The sequence below is a fragment of the Colossoma macropomum genome, unplaced genomic scaffold, assembly GCF_904425465.1.
Source record: "Colossoma macropomum unplaced genomic scaffold, Colossoma_macropomum, whole genome shotgun sequence".
Classification (NCBI taxonomy): Eukaryota; Metazoa; Chordata; class Actinopteri; order Characiformes; family Serrasalmidae; genus Colossoma; species Colossoma macropomum.
The window spans coordinates 290,620-301,554 of NW_023494810.1; the positions used below are offsets into that span (position 1 = coordinate 290,620).

Sequence of the window (10,935 nt, forward strand, 5' to 3'; positions counted from 1 at the left end):
TGGCCTGTTTAAAAGTCATGAAATTTATATTTTATGTTATATTTTTTATGATAAATTCAGCAAATAAATGGAAATCATGCACTAAATTTTAGGGAAAATTAGTGAACGTAAGTCTGTTCCCTGTAGAGGGCGTGTCGACTTATTTTCATTTAGAAAATCAGCAAAATATGTAATCTGACTGGCGGTCAAACAGCTGTGCCCTACCAACAAGTAGCTTTCATAGAATTTACTGAAATTTAGAGCCAAATTATTCAATTATCCTACCTACTTTTTTGTCTCCTTGAAGGGGAATTCCACCGATTTTCTGCATGAGGAAATCTTTAAGATTTACTGATTTTATGCTTATTTTTTGTTGCCATTGAATAAAAGGTCTGGCTAAATGTGTTGATTTGGCCTTAAGTGGAATTCTAGCAACTTTTCTAATTTTCTGCATAATTAAATTGTCAATTGTAAACAGTCATTCAGAGTGATTTAATGTGAAACGAGATTTTCATTCTAGAGAAATTTTAGAATTGTTCACGGTGAAGGGAACCAGACGTCTGAAGAGTTGAGTGCTTCAGTTTTGAGTTAAGCTTTTGGCCTAAATTGGATATTTTTACATCCATTTGTGTCAGAGAGGTAAAGCAACATCAGTCCCGTCATCAACATCAACATAAACCCAGAAGACGTGTGCAGGTTCACTGTTCATTTTATAGCATATTTGCACTGAAGACTTCACAACCCCTGTTTCCGTCACAATCACTGTACAGAAAATGAACCATTTTACATCAAACCTCTCCGAATGACTGTTTACGTCTCAGACTGAGCTGAAAATGTGAAAAAATAAATGGTGGAATTTCTTCTCCATTCTAACTGACTTTGTGTTTAGGTCTTGCTAATTTACTGATTTCAGACCAATAAAAGCTTAAGAGTTTGGTATTATGCACTCCATCACTACACAACCCTGGGCAGAAGGTCCTTTCATGCATTCAGTCTTGTGTAGTAGAGAAAACCATCCGTTACCTTTTCATCATGTTTCTAATTTGCTCCCATCGAAACAAACAAAACCTGTAACCTGAATGTAAATGTAACTGACAATGTACTGAATCATGTTATTATGTATTTACATTTAATACAGCAAAACAATAATAAGTGTTACACAGTGCACAGCCTGCTTACTGATACGAACCTGATCCATTACAGCTGATAACCACAAAAGACACCATGAGAACCTGCTATTCTCTCTAACCCAGATATGATCTAATAAAAGTTCACACAAATGAATACTTCATTAAGAGATTAAGACCAGGGTGAGAGAAACGACGGCACACAATGAAGGACGTTAAAGTATCTGCTTTGAACCAGCTATATTTCCCATCAGCCCATGAGACAGCTGGAACCGTTTATACTAATCACAAATAACTATTTCATGGGTTTTGGACATTTTTTGGTCTTTTTGTTGCTGCAAATTTGTTAATGAGCTACCTTGCTTCCCAGTGAGCTAATCTAACTAATTAATCCGACGCCTTAACTGATGCACTTTATTTAAATAAGGCGACACTTTAAATCTGCATGAATCCTACATTTTTCTGACACATTTTTCCCCTGAAATCCTCTTATAACATAACACCATAATTCATTATATATATGTCCGTTTTTACAACCTCTCTTTATCCTTTTTGTCCAAGAGACTGCTTTTATTACAGTGACTGTAAGACCGATATATGTAAATGCGCTCTGTTCTGATTGGCCGCTCTTTCAAAAAGCACTCCAGGCTGAAACACCTCTTATAACTTCAGTGTGAGTGGGCGGGGCTAAACTGCTGTAGGCTGAATAGGTGGATAAGTGTAAATGACATCATAAAAACAATGAATTCAAAATGGGCTCCTGTGAATATACATTTTTTTAAATGAACTATGTTTCCATATGTTTTGTATTTGTTTATTCAAAAAAAGCATTTTTATGCATTTGAAACAAAGGAAACATGAGACCTTTAAAATAAAAGGAATGTATTCTATCTGGACTTTAAAATGAAGGCTTTTCTAGGTATGAAAACAAAAAGAAAAGTTTCATTTTGTGCTTCTAATCCAGCGCAGACGCGTAAAGCCATCAGGAAATAGCACAAAAATGCGTCACCTTCATGGTGGCGACAGCTAATCTTCACAGCAATCAGCCCTTTGCTGCCTAGTCAAGCTCAATGCTTATGGAATAAGACCTACAGAACAGGCCAAACACCCAGAGGAAACACTAACTCTAACTTTTTTAATTATAAAGGGCAGTAATGTCTGTTTGTCTGAATGTATGCAGCAGCTGTGTGTGTTAAAGTAGAGTTTTACTGTACCTCCTCCTCTCTTTACCTTCTTACCCTCCACTCAGATAATCGAGAAGGTTTGATCAACTGAACCAGGACAGTCGTAATGTGATCAAAAGCAGTTCAGCATAAAGGACGGTTATTAAGAACGGGTTTTCCTGCAGAATGTACTGCAATAAACGTTTTTGGTTAGACTTGATTTTTTAACATTTTCTGCATAAAGAAACGAAAAAGTCATTCAGAGTCATTTGATGTTAAAGGCATCAACGTGGAGGAACGTACCGAGTCAGAAGCATCCAAAGCATTTAATGCCTGTAAAATCTACCTCACGGAAGGTTATGACACATGAATACTTTGCCTGCTGCCTGAGACGCTGTTTTACAATAGTTTTGTAATAGAAAAATCCATCCAAATATGGATTTTTACGATCAGGATATAAAGGCACATGCAGAGCATTGTAAGGTTCAAGCTTATCATCCGAAGGAAGCATAAATGAGTCTAGATTTTACTCAGTTATTCTAGTCGATAACATTTTAATTACTAATTTTATTACGTTTGTTTATTATGCTTTATGAATGGTTATACCCGTCACTTTTTAGTTTTTTTTTTATTTACACCAACACATAGAAAAGCTGCATCACACAGTTATTCCATGAAATTGTTACAAATATGTAGCCTGATGATGATTTATGGCAGTTTATAGATACGATTTTGGCTTAAAACATACTTTTTACAGCAGAGAGGCGCGTAAGGAAGAGGGAGCTGTTGCAGGAAGGAAAATAGTAAAGAAAAGTTATGATTATTGGATTTAAAACTACTTTACCATTGTCAATATTAAACTCATGTAGGTTCACTGCTCATTTTAGATGTGTTCTCTCCTGGTTACCATCACCACCATTTTAGGCTTCACTGCAATGAATGATTTCATATTAAACCACTGTGAATGACTTTGACTTTGTTCACATCTCAGCAATTTAATTATACAGGTGGACCCTTAATGAGGGTCGATGCTCTACTATCTGTGATAGAAGACAAAACACACAAGCAGAAAAAGGAAGTACAGTCTTACCTGCACGGTCGAGGCGTGATACACTCCGTCCGAGGTGGTGTCAATCAGGTCCTCTTCATCTAACGTCGCCCGCTTGTAGGACGACATCTGAAAGGTTAAATGGAGAAAAGATTCCCTTAGAGCTTCCATACCAACCAGCAGCCAGTCTTCAGCTCAGTCTGAGTTAGAACGCCTGTCTTCAACAGTCTATTGTGATATCCTGATAACAGGAGCCATCAGACCGAGGCCGACTGTGTCATATCAGGTCCAACAGACCAGAGGAAACACTCTGGTCACTGGATATGAGTGTGTGGGGGGGGGGTTTTCCTTCACCTCCCCCCACCTCCTGCCCTCCAAGAGGCCACCAAAAAGCGTCTGTCGGCTCCTCTCGGGGGTTTAAGCTCGGTCAGAAGTGAAACATGTGCTACTGTGCTATCTTTGTTTGAGCTTCTTGTTTTAGGTCCTTATTTTAGCTCCTTTTTTAGGTCCTTATTTTAGCTTGAACTTTCCTCCCTCAAGCCCAGGCACTCAGGAAAAACAGGAAGGAGAGAGAGGGACTTGATCAACTTGTGTAGAGAGTGTGAGAGAAAGGACGTGCGTGTGTGTGCTTGTGTATATGAGTGTGAGAGAGAGAGAGAGAGCGAGTGAGCGAGCGAGCATGCATTCCAGTGTGGTTTCATTTAGAACAGGGAGGGAACTTTTGGAGTTTCGGACACGCCCACCCTTTCCCCGTCCACTAGCACCAGTGGGCGGGGTTTCTCGCTGGGCCACGCCCACTCAATGCTTTTCGGGCTTGCCTGGGTCACTGTCACCCGATAGTTTAGACAGCCAGTGATTCCTGTCCACCCTGAGGCATTTAATACAACATCCGCTCGTGTTCTGCCCTTCACTCTCCACTCTGGCTGTTTACACACACAGGTTCTGTGTTCTAGACTTTACAGGCACCTCAGCCTAAACTACATAAAGCTTCTTTAGTTTTGCACTGGAGCTTTGAGGCTGATGTAGAAAGTAATGGAAGCTTATAGCCACCAAAAATCACCACACCTTCACCTCGGAGGTTAAGTAATCACAAACAGACCTGATGAAGTGGTTTCTGGTGCTGTTTGACACACTGTTTACTATACAAATGGAACAGACAAAGTTCAGAATTCCAGATGATTGCTACTGTTTTAAGCTATACGTACTTTTGTCCTTTTTCACAGATAAAAGTGCATCATTCAAACGTTCTGTTTAGTTCTGTGTCCAAGAAATCAGTCCCAGGTCTTGTTTTTGTACTGATGTCCTTGTGCACCTGTAAGTACAGTAGAGGTAAAGCGTTTATATACAGTAAGAAGAGCATCCAGACACTTTTTGCTTTTGTTATTTAGTCCATCCACTCCGAATCTACGCAAATCTATGCACATAATGCCTTTTAACTTTGTAATCATAAGTCATGTCTCGTATTTATTGTCGTGTATTTATTGTTCTGAATATTTGTTGTCTGCACTCATTTCACGCTCTCGCTTATCTGCAGTCTATGCTGTCCTGTGTAATGTGCTACTGTTGTGTGTTGCACCATGTGGCCTGAAGAACAATGTTTCATTTCAATGGACACTCCTGTGCAAAAAAATATTCAACTTTTAATAACAAATCATTAAACAAATAGATAAAGTAGCTTAACAAGGGAGAGTTTTCCCTTTGATTTCTGTAAGTGTTGGAGTTTAGTGTGTAAATTTGCAGACAGTCTTTTACAGAGAGAAGAGTCAGTATTGATCCACTCAGCATTGACGGCTTCAAACAGCTGAAAACACTGCTGAGCTGGTTTGTGTTTAATGTGAGACCAAATCATCTCTATAGGGCTTAAATCTGGACTCCAGAACCATCAGGAAAATCCAAATTATATTGCCTTTTTTTGCCCAGGAGTGTATTAAAGTTGAGGAATGACAATAAAAACCACTCGACTTGACGTGAAGCGTCTACAGAGCCCTAACAAAGACCTTAAACATCCCTATCAGTACGACTGGTTCAAGAATATGCAAGAAGAACCAGAGCTGGTCATCCCCAGACATTTGTGGCATGCAAGATTTAGATCACTCAACTGTTCTGGAACACTTCACTCTGATCAGATGAAGCAAAAGCTCTTTGGCAGCGATTCAGCTGATCATGTTTAAGAAAGAAAGATTGCCTGTAAGATCCCAGGAATACCACACTCACAGTGAAGTACGAAGGCGGGAACATCATTAAATGGGACGGCTTTTCTTCACACTGCGCTGGGGTTTCACATGTCATCGAAGAAAACATGAACAGAGTGATGAGTCTGGAGACGTTACAGGAGAATTTCATTTCGCTGGCCAAGAAACCGAGTCTGGGGATCTACATTTCAGGGAGACAACGAACCCAAACATACAGCCACAGTAACTCAAGACTGATTTCTAAAAAAGAAGGTGAGGTGCTACCGATCTCCCGACACGACTCCCAGGGAAAAATTATGGAGAGTTTTTAAATTGTGAGTCTATTAAAGGGGATCATTGAAATCTTGAGGAGCTGAAGATGGTTTGCAGAGAGGAATCAGCCAAAATTAAACCTCAATGATGCTTCTTCACTTTTTACTGCCTCAAAACTGTAACAGCCTTCGCTTCAGAGTAATGTTATTCACCCGTTTTTCTCTATCGATTCCATTTTTAAACATATCTCTTTATGCCTATGAATACATACATATATACGATCATATTTACAAGCACAAAGTAAAAAAATAAATAATGTGGGTGAATCTGAAGTGGATGAACTACACCTGTTTACAACAAGATCAATATCAACTGTAACCAGCAGTCTTACTCAGTCATTCCAACAAGTAAATTAAACGAATCTCACCACTGAAAACTCTTAGAAGTCCAATACTGCATTCCTCCTCACTATACCAACACTTTCCAGAAGCAGAGCTGCTGCAGCTTCTTCAGTTGGAGCTCTTATCCCTGCCTGTTTTATCACCTCTTACTGTCTGATTTAAACTGTGCGCACAGCTGGATTTATAGCTCGTAAAATGTGCACGTAAAACAGCTCCAAGGCTGCTATGTAAACTGTTGGACGGTATTTGCATAAACAGATGTAAAAATATGCGACTCCAGTATCTATAAGGTATCAACCACCACTGCTCATTTCTGTTTCTTATTATCAGGTTCTGGATGTCTGGCTTCTCTCCTTAAAGCAAGACGTTACCCAGAAATCGAATTTACACAGACCAGCCCCAAATGTAGCTGATCAGCCGAGATTGGTGAGACGTTTGGCGTCTAAAGCTTCTTTAGTTTTGCACTGGAGCTTTGAGGCTAACAAAGCTTATAGCCACCAATAAATCACCACACCTTTGCCTTGGAGGTTAAGTAATCACAAACAGGCCTGTCTCAGTGGTTTCTGGTGCTGTTTGACACACTGTTTTCTATAAAAATGAACAAAAGTACAGATAAAGTTCAGCATTCAGAATGACTGCTACTGTTTTCAGCTGTATGACGTACTTTTGTCCATTTTCATAGATCAAACCGTGTCGGGAACTGCATAAGCAAGTCTACACTACTGTTCAATAGCTTTAAATCATTCGTCATAATGTTGAAAAAATGCTAACACACCACCACGTCAGTGTCACCGCAGTGCTGAGAAAGACCCTCCACCCAAATAACACTTGCTTTGTGGGGGTCCTGACCAACAAAGTATGCAGAGAAACAGATGGACTACAGTCTGTAACTGTAGAACTACAGAGTGAAACTATGCGGTCAGTGGAGCTGATAAAGTGGACAATAAGTGTAGAAAGTTTTTAATGTTATTACTAAACTGTACCTCTGTTCACAGTAATTCATGTCCAGTTTTCTGTGTTAAGATTTGATGATTTTTGATGCTGTAAATCTTTTTTAACCTTTTCAGAATCATCTATAGCTCTGATCATTAATGTGGCCAGATATAAAACATCTTAATTATTTTTCAAAGCGTCCTAGTAATTATTTAAAACCCATCAAACTGCATATTAGCATTGATTTCTACACCTGTCTGCAATTACATCGATTTTAACTTATTAAAACATTGATTCCAAACTTTTGAACATCGCTCTGTTTGAGATTACTTGACAACCCGACACAGTGTAATGATTTAGGCGCAGTTTAAAACACTACATTAGCCTCGTTGCTCAAGTGCAACACTAAAGAAACTTCAGACACAAAACTATCCTGGCTGATCAGCCACATTTGAAGTAAGAGGGGGGGGGGATGGTAACGGAGTGAATTTTTGGGGTGCAATTTCAAAATAGCACTACAGTTTTCCTTATGTAGCCGTTCACTGGTGGTCAAAACTCTGTGGTCTGCAAAAATCTCAGCTCCAGTTCCCTTCAGCCAAACAATGATTTCGAACAGGCACGTAGAGGCGGCTGCCAGTCAAACCATCTTGGCCACAGATGCTGTTATCTTTCCTTCCAGAACGAACCCACACCCAGCCCAGCACTGATAGGCATTTGGCTTATTCTGCAACAACTCTGCCCAAACCAGCTTCTCACGACCTGAGAAGGGCAAAGCAATGTCGTCTCGTGTGTGTGTGGAAAGGAGGAGGCGGTGTGAAGGAGAGGTAATGACAAAAAAGCTGACTTCTGTTTCCAACTCTGTGGGAGACGTGGATCTGTGTGGCATTTCGTGGTGGGAAACGGTGAATTATGAGTTTACTTTGTGGTGTTTGGAAGGAAAAATATTAAGTAAGCCAGATGAATAAGAGATTCCAAGGGGGGATTAAATAAATAAGGAATGCTACTATTCTATAAGGCCCAAGTGAAAAAAGCAACCCTTGCTGTAAACAAGCAATCCTACAGAGGCGCTGCAGTTATCTCTAGAGTGAGATTTTCTGGTTTAAAGGTTTAAAGGAAAACCCCTTCTGATGATGTATCTTGAAGGTGGGAGGGACTTTTGAAAGACTGCAGGTACTTTAGGGTGGAGACATGAGGGTGGGCTGTTTGAAATGTTTCTCATGTGAGCTGGTAAGCACATAAGGAAGCCATATAGCTAATGTTACAGCTGGGAAGCTGTGTTTATATATACTTACCTATAACCCTATTTCCAAAAAAGTTGTAAAATGTAAATATAAACAGAACGCAGTGATGTGAGAATCATTTGAACCCCATATTTAATTGAAAATAGTACACAGACAACATATTAAATGTTAAAGCTGAAAAATTTTATTGTTTTTTTTGAAAAATATATTTCCTTTCTGAATTTAATGCCAGCAACACATCCCAAAAACGTGGCCTGTTTCCCACTGTGTTTCATCACCTCTTCTTTAACAACACTCTGTAAGCGTTTGGGAACTGAGGAGACACTGCTGTAGTTTAGAAAGTGAAATGTTTTCTGTTCTTGTTTGATACAGGATTTCAGCTGCTCTTCAGTTCAGGGGCTCATTTGTTGTATTTTTCATTTCATAATGTGCCAAATGTTATCAATGGTGACAGGTCTGGACTGCAGGCAGGTCAGTTTAGCACTGGACTCTTTTACTACGGAGCAATGCTGCTGTAATACATGCAAAATGTGGTTTGACATTGTTTTGCTGAAATTATCAAGGCCTTCCTTGAAAAAGACGTCGTCTGGATGGCAGCATATGTTGCTCTAAAACCTGAATATGTCATTCAGCGTTAATGGAGCCTTCACAGATGTGCCAGTGAGCCATGCCATGTGCACTAATGCCCCCCCCCCCCTCCATATCATCACGGAAGTTGGCTTTTGAACTGTATGCTGATAACAAGCCATGGTCCCTCTCCTCTTTAGCCTGGAGGACACAGCGTCCATGATTTCCCAAAACAATTTCAAATTTTGATTCGTCGGACCACAGGACACTTTTCCTTATCACTTCAATCCAACTTAAATGAGCTCAGCCCAGGGAAGGCGGCGGCGTTTCTGGATCCTGTTTATATCTGGTTTCTTCTTTGGATGGTAAAGTTTTAACTTGTATTTGCGGAGGCAGTGATGAACTGTGTTCACAGACAGTGGTTTTGGAATCACGTTTTTAATGCAGTGCTGCCTGAGACCTGAAGATCACAGCCATCCAATACTGGTTTTTAACCTTGTCCCCTGCATACAGAGATTTCTCCAGATTCTTTGAATCTTTTAACGATATTATATACCGTAGATGATGAAATCATAAAAGTTCTTTTTATGTTGAGAAATGTTATTCTTGAGTTCTTGCACTATTTGTCTTTCACAAAACAGTGAACCCCTTGCTATATTTACCATCTTTTTCTGCCCTGTTGCTCCTGTCTCAACTTTTTTGAATCGTGCTCCTGGCATCAAATTCAGAAAGTATATTTTTAAAAAAGAATAAAATTTCTCATTTTTAATATCTGATGTTGTCTTTGTACTGTTTTCAGTTAAATATGGGGTTTAAATGATTTGCACATCATTGCATTTTCACAATTTAGACAGTGTTCCAATCCTTTTGGAACCAGAGTTGTAGGCCCCGACGGTTGTATGATCTATTCATGGTAGTGAAAGAACACTGATGACTGCGAAATCATGAATCCTGTCAAACCAGCGAGGCTGAGGGACGCAATGCTGCGCTACAGAGCACCACATAACATGTCAAATAACATATTAGATGGTAGTTTTAGGAATGTTCTGTGGGTCCTTACCTTCAAAGCCTCGCCGCTCTCCAGAGATACATCATAATCCAAAACATGTGGTCTTGATAACACGACAAGACTCAGCGATCAGTTCCGAGATCTGAGTCAGGAGGAAATAAACTCCTTCATTCTAGACTCTGTTACTCTGAGTCAGTCATTCACACAGTTATTTTGACTGTTGGAGAAAAACCTGAGAGTGTAACTTTTTAAACGAGTTTAAGATCATGACTGCAGCCCAAAGCATGTAGGGACAGAGCTCCTTTTACTTTGGGTATGCCGACAGTCCAAAGGCTAAAATACAGTACATAATACACTCCTCTGGTTTTATTTTACATCATTTGAAAGTAGCAGCTGCCTTTTGCACTGCATGAACACTTCATGATAATTAGACCAACAGAAATGACCCAAAACTACTTGGAATACTAAAAATTCTTTCTCCCATCCTCATTTCGTTCTTCGGGATCATCAGGACAGAACAATAAGCAGAGGGGTTGTAGTCCTGTGCCAGGTGACCTGTCAAATTTCTTGCCCCAAGTATTTACTCACTTGGAATCCATGCTGTTCTCAGCGAGTATGCTGAGTTTTGGCATGTGCTGGCACAAACCCCGCTGGCACCGGGGCGCATATTTGGACACTTTCCTGGCTCGCTCCCTCAGCACAGCAGATGTGGATGTGTGTGTGCCGGCTCAAAGTGACAAACAGATCCCAACCGAACTCAGCGCCATCCGCAAGAACGACTGCACAATGTCATCATGGTATGTTTCCACAGAAAGCACATCACAGTAAGCGGAGACAGAATGTCCGGTATTGACCAGCAGAGCACCAGAGCGAAATCTTTTCACCTGCAATGATTAGTGGATAAAACTTACAACACTATGAAAAAATGGTGATTGTACTAATTACAGATTATACAACAGTTCGTTTCGGCCACGCGAGCTGATTGGTTGAGAAGCGTTCTAACTGTGCTGTTATTTCACCATA

At 40.0% G+C, this 10,935-nt stretch overlaps 1 protein-coding gene across 9 annotated transcripts in view; it reads right to left on the reverse strand.

Annotated features, from left to right (window-relative positions):
• The window catches only part of ece1 (endothelin converting enzyme 1), a 69,821-nt gene that overhangs the window by 45,490 nt on the left and 13,396 nt on the right, over positions 1–10,935 (reverse strand). For 6 of the 9 annotated variants that reach the window (XM_036560069.1, XM_036560068.1, XM_036560071.1 and 3 more), the window contains one exon: positions 3,360–3,446. In XM_036560069.1, coding sequence (XP_036415962.1) covers positions 3,360–3,446 — 87 coding nt within the window. Of the gene's footprint in view, positions 1–3,359; positions 4,383–4,522; positions 4,630–6,188; positions 6,564–10,935 lie in introns of those variants that run through there. The other 3 variants (XM_036560073.1, XM_036560074.1, XM_036560070.1) reach the window with 3 other exon arrangements.